This window comes from Aquarana catesbeiana, linkage group LG03 (genome assembly GCF_042186555.1).
Source record: "Aquarana catesbeiana isolate 2022-GZ linkage group LG03, ASM4218655v1, whole genome shotgun sequence".
Lineage (NCBI taxonomy): Eukaryota > Metazoa > Chordata > Amphibia > Anura > Ranidae > Aquarana > Aquarana catesbeiana.
The window spans coordinates 117,204,033-117,224,309 of NC_133326.1; the positions used below are offsets into that span (position 1 = coordinate 117,204,033).

The 20,277-nt window shown below is 41.4% G+C and overlaps 1 protein-coding gene across 7 annotated transcripts in view; it reads left to right on the forward strand.

Annotated features, from left to right (window-relative positions):
- Positions 1-19,697, forward strand: part of LINGO1 (leucine rich repeat and Ig domain containing 1) — a 595,405-nt gene extending 575,708 nt beyond the window's left edge. For all 7 annotated transcript variants that reach the window (XM_073619045.1, XM_073619050.1, XM_073619048.1 and 4 more), the window contains one exon: positions 17,324-19,697. In XM_073619045.1, the coding sequence (XP_073475146.1) occupies positions 17,324-19,162 (1,839 nt within the window). In that variant the 3' untranslated portion in view covers positions 19,163-19,697. The remainder of the gene's footprint in view (positions 1-17,323) is intronic.
- Positions 19,698-20,277: the final 580 nt, after the last annotated feature.

Below are 20,277 nucleotides of genomic sequence, written 5' to 3' on the forward strand. Positions count from 1 at the left end.
AAAATATACCTCTGTATTTTTATTGTGTCTCCCGTTTCTTTTAGTTTACTTTTTACAGTTTCCTCAGGCCATGTTCTCATTATATTATTTTATTCTTTCTTTTGTATATTAGTTTTCCATTCTTGTTCATCTTCATTTTATCCATTGCTACAGCACTACGTCCTTCCACTGATTCTGTCTACAGCACTTAACTCTGATTGTTACTATATGTTATGCCAGTCAGGAAAGGAATGAGCAATGGAAGGCAAGGTCGCAATCATTGTTTTTTTTAAAGGAAACCTGTATTGAGAAATATGGAGAATGCCACATGCTAGTTATCTGACTGCCTGCGGTCGTAGTACTTTCTGAGTCGCTGAAATGGAACAAATACACAGATAAGGAAAGATAGAGAGAAGACGCAAATCCTGATCTCCATACTTTACCTGGTCATTGACTTAGAAAGTATTAAAACAGTTGAATTACCATGACAGCCAAACAGCATTTCTAGAATGTGAGGTCATCAGTGGCAACCTACATTTTCTATCAGTACTGGTTTCCTTCAAGGAATGACTATTGTTGGTCATTTAATGGTGGTTGGAGAATGAAAAGGGACTCCAATGTTGCATAAACATATATCAGTAATGCCGCATACACACGAGCGGACTTTACGGCAGACTTTGCTCAGCGGACTTTTCGACGGACTTTACGACGGACTTTCTGAATGAACAGACTTGTCTACACACAATCCACCAAAGTCCGTCGAATTCGTACGTGATGACGTACGACCGGACTAAAACAAGGAAGTTCATAGTCAGTAGCCAATAGCTGCCCTAGCGTGGCTTTTTGTCCGCCAAACTAGCATACAGACGAGCGGACTTTTCAACTGGACTCGATTTCGATGGATTAATTTAAAACATGTTTCAAATCTAAGTCCGTACAACTTTTGAGAAAACAAAGTCCGCTGGAGCCCACACACGATCGAATTGTCTGACCAAATCCCGTCCGCCGGGCACTACGCGGCATTACAGTCATCATGGATGCTTTCTCTGCATCTTTTTGCATATATAACTAACAGGGATGAGCCGAACACCCCCCGGTTCAGGTTCGCAGCAGAACATGCGAACAGGCAAAAAATTCATTCGAACACGCGAACACCGTTAAAGTCTATGGGACACGAACGTGAAAAATTAAAAGTGCTAATTTTAAGGGTTAATATGCAAGTTATTTTCATAAAAAGTGTTTGGGGACCCGGATCCTGCCCCAGGGGACATGTATCAATGCAAAAAAAAGTTTTAAAAACGCCCATTTTTTCGGGAGCAGTGATTTTAATAATGCTTAAAGTGAAACAATAAAAGTAAAATATTCCTTTAAATTTCATACCTGTGGAGTGTCTATAGTATGCTTGTAAAGTGTCGCCTTTTTCCCGTGTTTAGAACAGTCCCTGCACAAAATGACATTTCTAAAGGAAAAAAAGTCATTTAAAACTACTCGCGGCTATAATGAACTGTTGGGTCTCGGCAATACAGATAAAAGTCACTGAAAAAAATGGCATGGTGGTTCCTCCAAAAATCCATACCAGGCCCTTTGGGACTGGTATGAATATTAAGGGGAACCCCGAACCAAAATTAAAAAAAAAATTGCGTGGGGGTCCCCCCAAATTCCATTCCAGGCCCTTCAGGTCTGGTATGGATATTAAGGGGAACCCCGTGCCAAAATGTAAAAAAAAAATGGTGTGGGGGTCCTCCCAAAAATCCATAACAGACCTTTATCTGAGCACGCAACTTGGCAGGCCACAGGAAAAGAGGGGGGACGAGAGAGTGCCCCCCTCCTGAACCGTACCAGGCCACATGCCCTCAACATGAGGAGGGTGCTTTGGGGTAGCCCCCCAAAGCACCTTGTCCCCATGTTGATGGGGACAAGTGCCTCATCCCCACAACCCCTGCCCAGTGGTTGTGGGGGTCTGTGGGCAGGGGGCTTATCGGAATCTGGAAGCCCCCTTTAACAAGGGGACCCCCGGATCCTGGCCCCCGCATTTGAAATGGTAGGGGTACATTGTACTTCTACCATTTCACAAAAAAGTGTCAAAATGTTAAAAAACCACAAGACATATCTTGGGACAAGTCTTTTATTAAAAAAATTAAAAAATAAAATTTTCCAGCGTGTGTGGCAGCGTGCAGGGTTTTTTTTCGGTCCGGCGGAGCGAGAGAAGAAGATGAATGGACTTCGTGGGGCATGTGGCCTGGTACAGTTCAGGAGGGGGGGTGCTGTCTCGTCCCCCCTCTTTTCCTGCGGCCTGCCAGGTTGCATGCTCAGATAAGGGTCTGGTATGGATTTTTGGGGGGACCCCCACGCCATTTGTTTTTTTTATTTTGGCGCGGGGTTCCCCTTAAAATCCATACCAGACCTGAAGGGTCTGGTATGGATTTTGAGGGGGACCCCTACGCCATTTAAAAAAAAAAATTAGCTCAGAGTTCCCCTTAATATCCATACCAGACCTGAAGGGCCTGCTATGGAATTTGGGGGGACCCCAACGCAATTTTATTTTTAAATTTTGGTTCGGGGTTCCCCTTAATATTCATACCAGACCCAAAGGGCCTGGTATGGATTTTTGGGGGACCCCCATGCCGTTTTTTTCAATGACTTATCTGTATTGCCGAGACCTGACAATTCATTATAGCCGCGAGTAGTTTTAAATGAATTTTTTTCCTTTAGAAATGTAATTTTGTGCAGGGACTGTTCTAAACACGGGGAAAATGTTTTTAAAACTTGTTTTTGCATTGATACATAAGCCATTAAAATTAGCACTTTTGATTTTTCCCATAGACAATTCATTATAGCCACAAGTAGTTTTAAATTACTTTTTTCCTTTAGAAATGTCATTTTGTGCAGGGACTGTTCTAAAAACGGGGAAAATGCGCGACTTTACAGGCATACTATAGACACCCCCTAGGTACGAAATTTAAAGGAATATTTCACTTTTATTGTTTCACTTTAAGCATTACTAAAATCACTGCTCCCGAAAAAACGTCCATTTTTAAAACTTTTGTTTGCATTGATACATTTCCCCTGGGGCAGGACCCGGTTCCCCAAACCCTTTTTATGATAATACCAAGCATATAAGCCTTTAAAATTAGCACTTTTGATTTCTCCCATAGACTTTTAAAGGGTGTTCCACGGCGTTCGAATTTGCCGCGAACACCCCAAATTGTTCGCTATTCGGCGAACACCCGATGTTCGAGTCGAACTTACGTTCGACTCGAGCATCTGGCTCATCCCTATCAACTTGTGCTGCTGCAGCATTGTCTCCTTTCTCTGGTCATGAGGTCAGAAGAAGTCACAATTAGCCTGACGTCCATTGAAGTGCCATGTATATCTTACAGACTCATCTACTGTACATAAAAGTCAATGAGCTTACAACCAGGACATTCACTGTAGAAGGTGCCTGCTTACAACAGGCCCAAATAAAGTGTTACCAAACATCGTGTATATTAGTTTACTCCTTCATGACAACTAAAGTGGCTGTTAAGCCACTTTCACATTTTCATACCATCCCCTCTGTGTTCTAATCCTGTGAGCCCCTGTGTGAGTGACTAATTAAAAAAAAGCCTGCTATACCTCATTTCAGAGCTCTTCTCAGAGATCACATGAGCATGGCTTTCTTCTCTCCCCATCTGATAAATGCAACGGGAGATTCCTCCGCTGACATCACTTGGGAGAGGAGAGAGAGAGAGAGAGAGAGAGACAGCCGATCATGTGACCGCTGAGAAGAGCTGTGAAATGAGGTATAGCAGACTATTTTTATAAATTACTCACACAGGGGCACACAGGATTAGAACACAGAGGGGATGGTATGAAGATCTGAAAATTATTTGAGCAGCAGGAGCTGGGGGAGCAGGCACTGTCACAAGCTGACAGGCAGAGAGGAGAGGGGGAGAGAGCACAGAGGAGACAGATAACAGGCTGCAGATGACGAAAGCACGTACGGATGGGCTCAGCAGCCCTGATATATCATAGTCAGCGTACAGAGGGGAGGGTATAGCCAGGCAGGATCAACCAAGTATTACAGGTGTTACAGGGGACCAAATGACACAGCACAAGCACTGTGCTGTATAAAATGCTTTCACCACTTACGGACCATCGTTATACGTCGGTACTTTGAAGAGAACTATTGTTGTTATGGCCCGGTATCCTCTTCTTCAGCAGGCGGTCCGCTTTCCAATAAAAGTGGTCTCTGCGGCGGATTCACCGCAAGATCACTTTTATTGGCAGTGGGAGAGTGCCCTCCGCCGCTTACCGGAGCCGCCTGTAGCGGTGGAGGCGATCGGGTCCTCTCCCTGGCTTGGTATGGAGATGAGTGAGGGGAAGATTTCCCCCACCCATCTCCATACCATTGCAGGGTGGAAGTGACGTCAAAACGTCACTTCCGCTCATAGCTCTTAAAGAGACACTTTTTAAAAAATTTTTTTTTCAAATGACATTTATTTATTTATTTTTTTATTGCATCTTAGTGCAAATATGAGATCTGAGGTCTTTTTGACCCCAGATCTCATATTTAAGAGGTCCTGTCATGCTTATTTTCTGTTTACATTCCTTGTAATAGGAATAAAAGCAACACTTTTTTTTTCAAATAACAGTGTAAAAATAAAAAATGAAAGGTAAAATAAATAAGAAAAATTTTAGATGCGCCCCGTCCTGCCGAGCTCGCGTGCGCAGAAGCAAATGCATATGTGAGCAGCGCCCGCATATGAAAACAGTGTTCAAACCATACATGTGAGATATCGCCGCGATCGGTAGAGCGAGAGCAATAATTTTAGTTTAGACCCCTCTGAACTCAAAACATGCAACCTGTAGAATTTTTTTAAACGTCGCCTATGGAGATTTTTAAGGGTAAAAGTTTGTCGCCATTCCACGAGCGGGCGCAATTTTGAAGCGTGACATGTTGGGTATCAATTTACTCTGTGTAACTTTATCTTTCACAATATAAAAAATTGGGCTAACTTTACTGTTGTCTTATTTTTTAATTCAAAAACGTGTATTTTTTTCCAAAAATGTTCGCTTGTAAGACAGCTCCGCAAATACGGAGTGACGGAAAGTATTGCAACGACCACCATTTTATTCTCTTGGTTGTTAGGAAAAAATAAAAAAATATATATATAGATATATCTATATCTATAGATATAGATATATCTATATCTATAGATATAGATATTTAATGTTTTGGGGTTCTAAGTAGTTTTCTAGCAAAAAAAAAACATTTTTAACTTGTAAACACGAAATCTCAGAAAGAGGCTCGGTCTACAAGTAGTTAAAGCAACGGGATCTTTTTTTTTTTTTTTTTTTGATATTTAGATAAAGTAAACTCCTCATAGCTAACTGGGCAGTAGATAACCTGCTCTACTGTGCACATCTGAAAAGCTTGCAGAATGATAATTCATTAATTTGCCAATCCCAGGTTATCTATGCTCTTTCTCTTTTTAGCATGCTCTTATTGGTTAATGTTAGATTGTGGGTATATAAAACTGTACCACCACAACATATATGAGGAAAAAGCATTAGACGTTGAGGTTGATTTAACAAAGGCAAATATACCATGCACTGTAAGTGCAGTAGCTCTAGATCTAAAGAGAAACTCTGAAATGAGGGAAAGCTCTACTGATTTCTATCATCCAATCATGTGCAAGCTAAAATGCTGTCTTTTTTTCTTTTTCCTTGCACGCCATTGAGCATTCTTTGTAAAGTGAAGCTTTACCTCATTTACTAAGCTCTTGAGCAAGTGCACTTTGCCTTTAGTAAATCAACCTGCTTGATAACAGGTTGGATTTCCAGTTTGTTTAAGCACAGGAAAAGTGAAAAGGGTGGTAACTCATAGCAAGGGGTCAGAATTCACTTTTTACTGACATAAGTGAGTTTAAAACTCTGTCTATCTGCTTTTTCACAGTTTTATTGCATAATAGTATTTGTGTCCCCCAGGTTTCTAGTACTTTTAAAGGGCATCCGGGTTTAAAGTGAATTGGACAAAGACAACGGCAAGATTGTGGCATGCCACATTATTTCTATACACTGCCATGTTTTTTGCAGTTACAGCAGTTATATTAGATGTTCACTAAATGTGCATGCACTGTTGTCTGGAACTTGCTTTTTATAATAAGTACTTTATAAATGCTCCAGCGTATCTATTTTAGAAAGCACTTATATGTTCCCTTCTTCGATAACTGGGATCATCTTGCTATGGCCTATAATTATAAGCTTTGTCCAGAATGATTGCTGTATTGTCGGCTCCAACTCTTTCATGTACTTTTCAAATCACCACACCCTTCATCTTTTGGGCAGCGTGCTCAGTTTTCCCATGTTCATTAGTAATTAGATTGTAAGCACTCACAGTAGGGCCCTCCAAATCCTCTTGTTTTAAAGTGGTTGTAAACTCAAAAAAAAACAAAACTGCAAGACAAAGGCATAATGAGCTAGTATGCATTGCATACTAGCTCATTATGAAATACTTACCTTAGATCGAAGCTGGTGCAGTGGTCCTCGCACACCGCTGTGACCAGCGACATATCTCCTGGAGTTATTTCCGGGTTTGCGGGCTCTGGCACTGTGATTGGCCGGAGCTGCGATGACTTTACTCCCGCGCATGCCACCGGAGTCCTCTTTCACTGCTCCATGAGGACATCATGAAGCTGGTGGATGTTAGAGACCTTGCGCTCCTCCACCTTCCATTTGAGGATGCCCCACAGATGCTCAATAGGGTTTAGGTCTGGAGACATGCTTAGCCAGTCCATCGCCTTTACCCTCAACTTCTTTAGGAAGGCATTGGTTGTCTTGGAGGTGTGTTTGGGGTCATTATCATTTTGGAATACTGCCCTGGGGCTCCGATGGGAGGGGATCATGCTCTGCTTCAGTATGTCACAGTAAATGTTGGCATTCATGGTTCCCTCAATGAACTGTAGCTCCCCAGTGCAGGCAGCACTCATGCAGGCCCAGAGCAAGACACTCCCACCACCATGCTTGACTGTAGGCAAGACACACTTGTCTTTGTACTCCTCATCCGGTTGCCGCCACACACGCTTGACACCATCTGAACCAAATACGTTTATTTTGATCTCATCAGATCACAGCACATGGTTCCAGTAATCCACATCCTTAGTCTGCTTCTCTTCAGTAAACTGTTTGTGGGCTTTCTTGTGCATCATCTTTAGAAGAGGCTTCCCTCTGGGATGACAGCACTGAACTTATTCTTTCTGGAGAAGAGACTCTTGAGAGGGGATATGATTTCAATTTACAAATACCGTACTGGTGACCCCACAATAGGGATAAAACTTTTTTGAGGAAGGGAGTTTAACAAGACTCGTGGCCACTCATTAAAATTATAAGAAAAGAGGTTTAACCTTAAAGTGGATGTAAACCCAATGTCATCCTTTCTAAACTACTGCCATAGGGCTTATCTATAAGGATATACACGCCTCCTGCATGTATCTTTACCTGTCAAATGTCTCCCCTCTGTCTGTTATGAGAGGTGAAAAACTGCAGAGTCTGTGGGTGGGTCTGTTGTCTGGAGCTCGGTGGGTGGAGTCGTGATGTCAGTAGACTCCCCACCCACCTCTACACTCCCCTTGTCAATATGCATTTTCTCCTGTGTATTTCTTACACTGAACTTCTGCTAGGATCTCTAACATCCAGTTAAAAGACAGGAAAGTAATCACATGACTTCAGCATGCCAAATCATGGTGAGGTGTGGAACAGCCAATCCTTGCAGAGCTGCTGAAGAAAGGAGTGGGGGAGGGAATTTAAAAATACTGCATGTCTCTTAGGCTAATGCACGAGATGTAAATCACCTGTCACTCACAGCAAGGGGGAGTATTTGACAAAGTTTTTCTCTGTTTGTCAAGAATTGTCTCACTGAACAATAAAAGGGGATTGCTCAGAGATGGATTAACTCTGTGTGGCAAGACTGGGCTCAAATGATAGCAAATCTTATACTCTACAGTATGATATAAAAAAAAAAATTCGGGTTTACATCCACTTTAAACTACGTAGAGGGTTCTTTACTATAAGAGTGGCAAGGATGTGGAATTTCCTTCCACAAGCGGTGGTCTCAGTGGAGAGCATCGATGGTTTCAAGAAACTATTAGATAAACAACTGAACGACCACAACATACAGGGATGTACAAGGTAATACTGACATATAATCACACACATTGGTTGGACTTGATGGACTTGTGTCTTTTTTCGACCTCACCTACTATGTAACTATGACAGCCATGCAGACCAATTTGATGCAGCGTGCGGCGTATGGTCTGAGCACTGACAGCCTGACCTCCCCACCCCTTCAACCTCTGCAGCAATGCTGGCAGCATTCATATGTCTATTTCCCAAAGACAACCTCTGGATATGACGCTGAGCACATGCACTCAACTTCTTAAATTAATTTAGGCTGTTTCAAAGTTAATAACTATGCACACTGTCATATAAACCGTATGGTCTGAGCACTGTCACTCTGACCCCCCCACCTCTTCAACTTCAAAACCTCAAAAGTCTATTTCCCAAAGACAACCTATGGATATGACACTGAGCATGTGCACTGAACTTCTTTGGTTGACCAAGGCAAGGCCTGTTCTGAGTGGAGCCTGTCCTGTTAAACCGCTGTACGGTCTTGGCCACCGTGCTGCAGCTCATTTCAGGGTCTTGGCAATCTTCTTATAGCCTAGGCCATCTTTATATAGAGCGACAATTCTTTTTTTTTGAGATCCTCAGAGAGTTCTTTGCCACGAGGTGCCATGTTGAACTTCCACTGACCAGTATGAGAGAGTGAGAGTGATAAACCAAATTTAACACACCTGCTCCCCATTCACACCCAAGACCTTGTAACACTAACGAGTCACATGGGGGAGGGCAAATGGCTAATTGGGCCCAATTAGGACATTTTCACTCAGGGGTGTACTCACTTTTGTTACCAGTGGTTTAGTCATTAATGGCCGTGTGTTGAGTTATTTTGAGGGGACATCAAATTTACACTGTTATACAAGTTGTACACTCACTACTTTACATTGTAGCAAAGTGTAATTTTTTCAGTGTTGTCACATGAAAAGATATAATAAAATATTTACCAAAACGTGAGGGTGTACTCACTTTTGTGAGATACTGTATATTCTGTATAAAGTAATCTCTGTAAATTAAATTCCCCAGTTTATTATACTTATATAATAATATAAATGCAACTGTGATAAAATCAAACAACACTAATGGTGGTTATTCACTGCCTAGCTTATATTTGTATTGTAAATAAACACAACATCACATTTGTTAACTGACTTGTATAGGGATACAGAATTTCAAAGATAAGCCCTTATAGCTTAGCAATGCCTCTTTGGCTGCCTGCCTACAGTTGAAGTATACAGGTCAGGACATTTATCTACCTCCTCTCCATAAGAAAACATTGCATCTTACTATGATATCATTACTACGTTGTTGCCCTTTTGTATTTAACCCCTTATGGATGCCATTGTCATATGTCTTTTTGTATTGGATGTTACAGTTTTGGTAACTGTTCTGTGTGATTTGCTGAAGGACAAAATAAAACATATAAACATGTAGCACCCTGATGTTTAGACAGGGTTGCTGTCAAATTTAGTTGCCAGGCGATAGTTGCTTTGGCTAATTGTTAAGAGATCAGTTTATTCCTCTATAAATCTGGACTTGTTGCACCCTTTTGCCCTTTACACACGGTCGGACATTGATCGGAAATTCCGACAACAAAATCCATGGATTTTTTCCGACGGATGTTGGCTCAAACTTGTCTTGCATACACACGGTCACACAAAGTTGTCGGAAAATCCGATCGTTCTGAACGCAGTGACATAAAACACGTACGTCGGGACTATAAACGGGGCAGTAGCCAATAGCTTTCCTCTCTTTATTTATTCTGAGCATGCATGGCACTTTGTGCGTCGGATTTGTGTACACACGATCGGAATTTCCAACAACGGATTTTGTTGTCGTAAAATTATATAGCAAGCTCTCAAACTTTGTGTGTCGGAAATTCCGATGGAAAATGTGTGATGGAGCCTACACACGGTCGGAATTTCCGACAACAAGGTCCTATCACACATTTTCCATCGGAAAATCCGACCATATGTACAGGGCATTTCTCTTCTGTTACTGGGTGGCACTATGCTAGTGACATTAGATAAGACAGGGGCTTTGCAAGCTCGGACATGAATGGATGGGGTGTCTCAGCCATTGAATGTTCTTTGGTCCCTTGGCCTGCTGGAAGAGCCTATTTATTTGGGTGGAGTCAGGTGATCGGGGTTCTGTGCCACCTGGACGGCTGTCTGGGTGGATGTGTGTTATGCTGCCCCGGGCTGCTAGGCCGGAAACCTGAGGCCTATCCCAGGGACACCTAGCTGCTAGGCTGCCTGAGGCCTATCCAGGAGCAGGAGAAGCAGCATAGGGTTGGGACTACTGGCTTGTAGTCCAACCAGAAGTAGTGGTTCAGCCAGAGGGGGAACCAGCGGTAGTCGGAGGTAGAGGGGAAGCTGTCGCCACTAAGGGACCACCCACCTCGTTACCGGAAACTACTGTGAGTAAGCTGAAGCCAGTACAAGAGCAGTCTTCTCACCAGCCAGGAATGGTGAAGAAGTGGGAAAACTTCAGCAAGTGCCAAGCTAGGGACCCAGCGGGACAACAGAGGTGACGCTTGCGGAGCATCAGTGGGTGCCAAGCCAGGAACCTAGCGGGTCAGCAGATGTGACGCCCAAAGAGTATCTGTGAGTACCAAGCCAGTGAAGCGGGGTGACACTTGAGGAAGATACTGAGTGCTAAAATTGGAAGAGCTCAGGGGATCCAGTGGCTATTTGATCCGAAGTCTAGTGAAAGACTAGTAGTTCATTGAGTGAAGATCCACAGTGAGTGATTGTGGAGTAAGTGGAGAACTGTTTGAGTTGCCAATAGTTGAATTTAATTACGTTAGTAACTGCTACAAGATTGTTGCCATAGGAGACAGCGATCCTACCTATACAGAAGTAGTGTCCGGCTGGAGGCCTTCACCTGTATAGCTGTCTTCCTATAGAAGTCTCAGAGTCCGCCAATTATCATTGCATCTACTTAAGGGTGTCCTGGCCCTAACCCCCTTTCCCACAGTTTTGTTCAAGAGACAATAAATTTCTTTGCACTCAAAAAGTGTCTAGTGCCCACCATTTCATCTTGCATTACACCCACCATGCCTTATAACCCACTCTACACATAAGGATGTCAGCTGTCCCTAACTCTGGAGGTCACCATTAGGCCTCAAGGGACTGGGGACTTTGCTACAAACATTAAAAATATATATTTTAATGTATTTTAGTCCAAGATATTGTCCACCATGCAAGAAAAGTAATGCAACTTGTAAAGTACAGGTCATTTGTCTTATGAGAGATATGGCTATGATGAGCATGTCAGATTTTTTTGTAATACAGTATCTGTATAAACATTACATTTTTATCAGTCAGAACTTTTTTGTGATAATAAATTAATTTAGGCTGTTTCACAGTTATTAACTATGCACACTGTCATATAAACCGTATGGTCTGAGCACTGACACTCTGACCCCCCCACCCCTTCAACTTCAAAACCTCAAAAGTCTATTTCCCAAAGACAACCTCTGGATATGATGCTGAGCATGTGCACTCAACTTCTTTGGTCGACCATGGCGAGGCCTGTTCTGAGTGAAACCTGTCCTGTTAAACCGCTGTATGGTCTTGGCCACTGTGCTGTAGCTCAGTTTCATGGTCTTGGCAATCTTCCTATAGCCTAGACCATCTTTATTGTGAGCAACAATTCTTTTTTTTCAGATGCTCTGAGAGTTCTGTGCCATGAGGTGCCATGTTGAACTTCCAGTGACCAGTATGAGAGAGTGAGAGCGATAACACCAAATTTAACACACCTGCTCCCCATTCACACCTGAGACCTTGTAACACTAACAAATCACATGACACCAGGGAGGGTAAATGGCTTATTGGGCCCAATTTGGATATATCAATTAGGGGTGTACTCATTTTTGTTGCCAGCGGTTTAGATATTAATGGCTATGTGTTGAGTTATTTTGAGGGGACAGCAAATTTACACTGTTATACAAGCTGTACACTCACTACTTTACATTGTAGAAAACTGTAATTTTTTCAGTGTTGTTACATGAAAAGATATAATAAAATATTTACAAAAATGTGAGGGGTGTACTCATTTCTGTGAGATACTGTACATGCAGAAGTAGCCCCTAAGGTACACCATAGTTTCTATCCTGGAGGTACAAATGACAGTAGTAGATAGCACTGAGAAAATTATATGAGTTATAGAGATTAAATAAAGGGGAGAAAAAAAATCTGTCTTTATCCTGTAACATTGATGTTCACAGAGATTAAATGACATTGCAAAGACTAATTATTTGCTGTGCTATAACATATTGTAGCCCTCCAGATGTTGCTTTTGTAGCTATTTAGTGTACTATTGAAATCTGAAGTAGGATTTGTTGCTTTGGGCACACCATAGCTCTGTTATTAAATAAAACGCCATACGTTTATCTGAAATGCAAAATTACACTGCCTACTCGGAGAGTATCGCAGATAGGAAGGAGCTGTGAGTGTTATGTCAGCTTGCAGATCCCAACAAGCACACTGTGCTTCCTGTGTCTGTAATGTGTTAATTTATCCTTCTTTTCCCAGACTAGATTTTCTTGCCTGTAATTATCGTTAATCGTCTAATTACCCTGTCTGCAATGAAATATCAGAGGACGTGGGGGTTGTGTCTTTGTTTATATCTCTAATGTGAAGATAAGGTGGAGCGAGTGGTTTGTTCAAGACTCCTGGTGACCATTTTATAGCCATTCTATCATTTTTGTCAAATTATCTAAAGCTAGACTCCAAATATTTTACAATACAAAGTAGATCTAAGCCCAATCACTTAAATCTCACATAGGCTTAATGGAATAGTTTAATAGTCTTCAGTCTTTTTAAACATGCAGCTATCATCAAAATAATGTCTGGTAATCCTAACATGAAGCATTTTGTTGAGGCATTTCCTGTTATAGGGTGACAACTGTCTTGCAATTGTACTCCTGAATTGCCCTGCCTCTAAACGTTGACCTCAAAATATGCCTGGAATCGTTCTAATGTGCATGGACACATAGTATAACATTGAGCTGCTTCTACAGGCAAAACACAAAACTCCTGTAGAAGCAACATTTTTTAAGCCAGTGTGCATGAAGCCTCATGTTTGGAGCCGAATCACATTTAGGTGCAGTACCATACCAAGATGCTGCATATAGACAAGGTAACTTTAGAACAGAGATGGTAATCTGCTAAGAAATACTGTGTTTCCTATAGCAATAGTTGAGTGTTCATTTATGTGTTGTTGTTGTTCAGTAGGCTTCCCAAGACCATAGAAGGTCAGGGTTATCAGAAGCTAATACGTTATGGTGTATCTAAAACCAAGAAATCTTGCGAGCTACCCAAACAAGTAGAAAATGTGTTGACGTGCAAACAAAGGGGGTTATTTACGAAAGGCAAATCTACTTTGCACTGCAAGTCCACTTGGAAGTGCAGTCACTCTAAATCTAAGGGGTAGATCTGAAATGAGGAGAAGCTCTGCTGATTTTATCATCCAATCATGTGCAAGCTAAAATTTTGTTTTTAATTTTCCTTTCATGTCCCCCCTCGGATCTACAGTGACTTTACTTACAAGTGCACTTGCAGTGCAAAGTTGATTTTTCTTTAGTAAATAACACCCAAAGTCTTTTTACCATAGAGTGTGTGATCACAGCATCACAAACCTTATAAACCACATGTGTTGAAATGTATAAAGGGCCTCCATGCTGGTAAAATAAATATATAAAGTGTTTTCGTGCAAACTCCAAAAAATTCATACAAAATAAAATCAAATACTTCATGTATCAAATATAGTGACCTAAATACGTGCAAAAAAATTATTATATATTTAAAGTGATCTAGCAATCAAAAGTGCTAAGTGCACACACAATAAATGTCAAAATTTCATAAAAAATAGTAACATCATTAAATATTGAAGTTCATTCCAAAAATATTCACAGCTTGTACTGGTGTTAAAACTTGTGTTCTCGTGTTCATTCAAGTGCTCCCCCTTATGTGTGTACGCTCACCTTAGAGCGCGTGATCTCACAATAAGTTCAGTCAGAACACGCTTGTGAACCACCCCTGGGTGAGTCCTGGGCTGCTCAGTTCTGCTGCTTCCACATTCGTGAAAAACATAAAGGGACTTGATAGTGTGATAACGTTTTATAAATTAATTTTTTAATAAACCTTAACCACTCACATTTGCTCACATTTGCTGTGTGCTTCAGTGCACCACTCTGTAGAAAGCCAAACAAAATGCCAAAAAGCCGAAATAGTGTGTCCCTCCTTTGTGAGTCAAGTCAGCTGTCTCCTGCTCCGTCCTGTCCCCTCCACAAAGGGTTATAAAAAAATATTCAAATCTTTGGTGATCCCTAGGAGCACCATCAAATCTGTCATAACCAAATGTAAAGAACATGGCACAACAGCAAACCTGCCAAGAGACGGCCGCACACCAAAATTCATGGACCGGGCAAGGAGGGCATTAATCAGAGAGGCAGCACAGAGACCTAAGCTTATATATATATATATATATATATATATATATATATATATATATACCGGTATATAATTTTTTTTTCTTATGAAATAATTAGCATAGGACCCCACCCTTAGGCATGTGGGCTAGTGTCCTCATATCAAGGGAGCTGAGAACATGCCCCCTTGTGTGCTGATACCAGATGTAATGCCCTTCAGGACTGATGTGTGTGCATTGGAGGAGGGGTGTTTGCTTTGATAGAGGGCCCCCTACCAAAGCACCATTGCCATTGAGGGGGTGTCAGCAAGTTGAGTAGCTTAAAGTGGATGTAAACCCGAATTTTTTTTTTTTTAATCATACTGTAGAGTATAAGATTTGCTATCATTTGAGCCCAGTCTTGCCACACAGAGTTAATCCATCTCTGAGCAATCCCCTTTTATTGTTCAGTGAGAGAAATCTTGACAAACTGACAAAAACTTTGTCAAATACCCCCCCTTGCTGTGAGTGACAGCCTAAGACATGCATTATTTTTTAATTCCCTCCCCCACTCCTTTCTTCAGCAGCTCTGCAAGGATTGGCTGTTCCACCCCTCAGCATGATTTGGCATGCTGAAGTCATGTGGTTGCTTTTCTGTCTTTTCACTGGATGTTATAGATCATAGCAGAAGTTCAGTTAGAAATACACAGGAGAAAATGCATATTGACAAGGGGAGTGTAGAGGTGGACGGGGAGTCTACTGACATCACGACTCCACCCACCGAGCTCCAGACAACAGACCCACCCACAGAATCTGCAGTTTTTCAGGTCTCATAACAGACAGAGGGGAGACATTTGACAGGTAAAGATACATGCAGGAGGCGTGTATATCCTTATAGATAACCCCTATGGCAGTAGTTTAGAAAGGATGCGTATTTCCACTATTGCAGTCAAATTTGAGAAAACCCACTATATGATTATGTGTTCCCATTCATACTGCATTTCTATTTTTTTTTTTTTATTTCTTACCTTTTAGATGTTTCTTAGGAGCTGGTGTAAAAACTGACTGCAAAGTTTTTTGAACCATGTCATAGTGAGTCTGTCCTCATTACCATACAGTGAAAGCCCTACACCTTTACCCTTTGTTAGGACAGTCAGTGGTCAACTCTAGTTACAATGGATAATCAGGATCTGCCTGCGCAGTACCGACAGGGTTATTTATGAGCAAACACGGCTGCCCAGACCCTCATAAGCTTACATTTTTAAATATTTTTTTTTTTAAAGTAGAAGTCCAGTCAAAATAAGCTTAAAGTGATTGTAAAGGCTTTTTTTAAAATAACAAACATGTTATACTTACCTCTTCTGTGCAGTTGGTTTTGCACAGAGCAGCCCGGATCCTCCTCTTCTCGGGTCCCTCTTTGCTGCTCCTAGCCCCTCCCTCCTTTGAGTTCCGCTCAGCCAGCAGCTTGCTACCGGGGGCACCCAATGGACATTGCTAGAGAGAAGGAGCTCAGGTAGATAATTAGGGGGTACTTGGGGGGCTGCTACACACAGAAGTTTTTTTTTTTTTTATCTTAATGCATAGAATGCATTAAGATAAAAATTCTTCTGCCTTTGCAACTCCTTTAAATGTACTCCCACCTCCATTTAAAGTCTATTCTAACTACCCCGTAAATGAAAGATGTCTATACTTACCTATTCTAAAGGCACTCTGGTCCAGTCACATGATAGGTTCCCAGCAGTGGTTTCAGTGTAGAGGAGGGACAGCTGACAGCAGATGCCTCATAGTAAGCTTATGGGTGACATCACATTCAGGCTTTGCAGCTGATGACGGTGATCTCTTCTGTACACTGAAGCCGGTCACTGAGGAGATCATGTGATTGGACCACAGCACCTTTAGAATAGGTAAGTATACACATCTTTCCTTTACAGGATAGTTAGCATAGGGCTTAGTGGTGGAGTTGGGAGTAGATTTAAGCTTAGTTAGCTTTTGATGGGACTTTCACCTTAAGTTATGCTATGTTAATGTGGGCGTGTAACACATACAAAGTAGATGTTATCCCAATTTAGCTGCAAAACTGAAAATATATTTTTAAGTGCTAGGCGTTCTAAAAGTGGGTTTATAACCCCTGTGGCTATTGAGAAATATATTGAAATGAATGTTTTTGAGTATGGTGTTCAGCTTTAAACTTTAAAATGTACCTTTAGTGCAGTTATTGCTTAGTGAACATGGTGGTAGTAATGGTGGAATAACTATATGGTAGCTGCCATATTTGGGATGCTAGCAGTTTAGTTTTGTTTATTGTTGACCTTTTGACTTACTGACTGAGCCTTTAGTTGTGTCTGCAGCACCTAGACATAATGTAGTTAGCAGATTTAATAAACAAATTAATAAATTAATGAATACCTTTATTAAATAAGACAATATTAACCCACTTTACATTAAGCATGTTTCCTACATATTAAAATAGCTATAGAGTAGGTTCAATTTAATAAAATTATTTAACCTTTTATTACCTTCAGATTTTTAATACTGCCAAAAACACAATTTACCACAATTTAATTGGGTACTCAGATACTGGGCAATTGGTAAATTGTTGTTGAACTATTCCATATGATGAGGATCTGGTAGATGAAAATCAGCCAGACAAAATGCTGACATCTAACGTAATTTATCTTCATATTATAGGAAAACACAAAAAATCAATAGAGTTATTGTAATGCAATAAAGCAGAGCAATTGTTTACATTATTTTCTTTTTTATCTCTTCTCAGGTGAGTCCACGATCCAGTATGATTCTCCCGCTGCCACCTTGCCTGTGTCCCATCCTGTTGCTTGTACTGGGATCCTTCCTGTCTGGCTCGGCCTCAGGTTGTCCCCAACGTTGCGAATGCTCTCCTCAGGATCGTTCTGTTTTGTGCCACCGCAAGCGTCACCTCAACGTCCCCGAAGGCATCCCCACTGACACGCGACTATTGGACCTCAGCAAAAATAGGATCAAGGCCCTTAACCAGGACGAGTTCTCTTCCTTTCCTTACTTGGAGGAGCTGGAGCTCAGTGAGAATATAGTGTCTTTAATTGAACCTGGCGCCTTCAATGCCCTTTTCAACCTACGATCTTTGGGGCTGAGAAGTAATCGTCTCAAGCTCATTCCTTTAGGTGTATTCACAGGACTCAGTAACCTAACACAACTTGACATCAGTGAAAACAAAATTGTCATATTGCTGGATGACATGTTCCAGGACCTTTATAACCTCAAATCTCTGGAAGTTGGAGATAATGATTTGGTGTATATTTCTCATCGTGCCTTCCGTGGACTCAACAGCCTGGAAGAGCTGACACTGGAAAAGTGTAACCTCACCGTGGTGCCCACAGAGGCTTTGTCACATCTGCATGGTCTCATCTCTCTACGGCTCCGGTACCTTAACATTAATATAATTCGCGACTACTCCTTCAAAAGGCTATTCCGGCTGAAAAGTTTAGAAGTGGCCCATTGGCCATATTTGGACACAATGACATCAAATAGCCTCTATGGATTAAATTTAACATCTCTTTCTATTACACACAGCAATCTGAGCGTTATACCATATGTGGCAATCAGGCACCTTGTTTATCTTCGCTTTCTTAACCTTTCATACAATCCAATCACATCTGTGGAGGGATCTATGTTGCATGAGTTGCTTAGACTTCAGGAGTTCCACCTGGTAGGTGGTCAGCTTTCTGTTGTGGAACCCTATGCGTTCCGTGGTCTAAACCATTTACGTGTACTAAATGTTTCCTCCAATCTCCTAAGTACACTGGAAGAATCTTCTTTTCACTCTGTAGGCAATCTGGAAACGTTAATTTTGGATCATAACCCACTGGCTTGTGACTGCCGTTTAATGTGGATCTTCCGGCGACGCTGGCGTCTCAACTTCAATAGACAGCAGCCATCCTGTTCCAGTCCAGAATATGTGCAGGGAAAGGAGTTCAAAGATTTCCCTGATGTGCTGCAGCCAACTTATTTTTCATGCCGAAAAGCACGCATCCAGGATCGAAGTCCCCAAGTTGTCCATGTAGACGAAGGGCATACAGTACACTTTTTTTGCCGTGCTGATGGAGATCCACCACCTACTATACTGTGGCAATCCCCACGGAAGACTTTCATCACCAGCAAAAGTAACGGTAGGCTGGCTGTGTTTCCAGATGGAACTTTGGAAGTACGTTATGCCCAGATTCAAGATAATGGGACTTATCATTGTGTGGCAAGCAATGCAGCTGGTAATGATACTTCACTGGCCCATCTTCATGTGCGCAGTTACTCACCTGACTGGCCTCACCAACCCAACAAGACCTTTGCCTTCATCTCAAACCAGCCGAATGAAAGCGATGTCAACAGCACTCGTGCAACTGTCCCTTTCCCGTTTGATATTAAAACTCTTATAATTGCCACCACTATGGGATTCATATCCTTTTTGGGGGTGGTCCTGTTTTGCTTGGTTTTACTATTTCTTTGGAGCAGAGGAAAAGGAAACACTAAACATAACATTGAGATAGAATATGTTCCGCGAAAGTCTGATGCTGGACTCTCTACTGCAGATGCTCCTCGCAAGTTTAACATGAAGATGATATGATATTGGTTGATCAGTGGGGGAAAAGAAAGAATGGGGTAATAGGAGCAGGTAGTGGATTGCACGGAGCCTGTTCTTATTCCACCTTTTCTGTTAAGCCCTTACTGGACAAGCTGTATAACTCTGGAGGGAAAGCTCTGGAGGGAAAGCAATGGTAACAGGAATTCCGTAGTCTGTACTTTTTGATCCATGGACTTTGTATGTTTGGAGAATGACCTTTGCACTTTTAACCTTGTGAGTTTAACCCTCAAAACTCCCCCAGATTGCAGAAAGCCCACCTGTTTCATACCAACTATTCAGTTGTTGATATGGGGGGAGGGGCAGAAGGATAGAATTGGGCGAATACAATAATAGAAAAGGAAAATACAAATCCCCAGTCAAAAACAGGAAAAGCTGAAGGAATGCGAGGCCAACTGACTCTGAAACTGAACTTTGACCTCTGTATCTTCTCCTGATTTCAATACCTGTGATTTTTATGAAAAAAAAAATAAATATGAATATTATTGAAAAAAATTAAAGAAAAACTGTAAAACTCCAACAGCAGTGATTTTTTTGCCTAACAATTTATTTAATGTCTTTTTTTTCATAAAGAAGGTTTGTGTGTAAACTGTAGGTGCTGAAAAGTCAGTATTGCAACGCACAAATTAGGCATTGAATGGACACATGAAATCAGTAAGTATAGCTATAAACGTAATAAGTGAGATTGATTTGAATGGTCCCAGTAGAGTAAAAATAATGCAATTGTAACAACCTTGAGCATAATGTAAAAATGTTTTGATTTGGAAACTGACCTTTCAGAAATACCAATTACCAGACACTTAAAGCTGAATTCCAGTCAGACAGCAAAATACACGGCTGTATAGTAGAGTGCAAGAGGCTGGTGCCAAATCACAAGTTGTATTAACATACTTTAAATGTTTTATTAGTGAATACTAGGCTCCATTGATTTTAGTCTTTTATATTTCCCTGGAGTGGAGCTTTAGCAAAAAATATCACGAGTCTGGTAATGTGGACAAAAAGTCAGCATTAAATTGGAGGAAAGAGTAAGTGTAGAAAGACGTAGAGGCTTACGGTGTGGACACAGAAGAAGAAGATATGTTAAAGCTGAACTGTAGGCA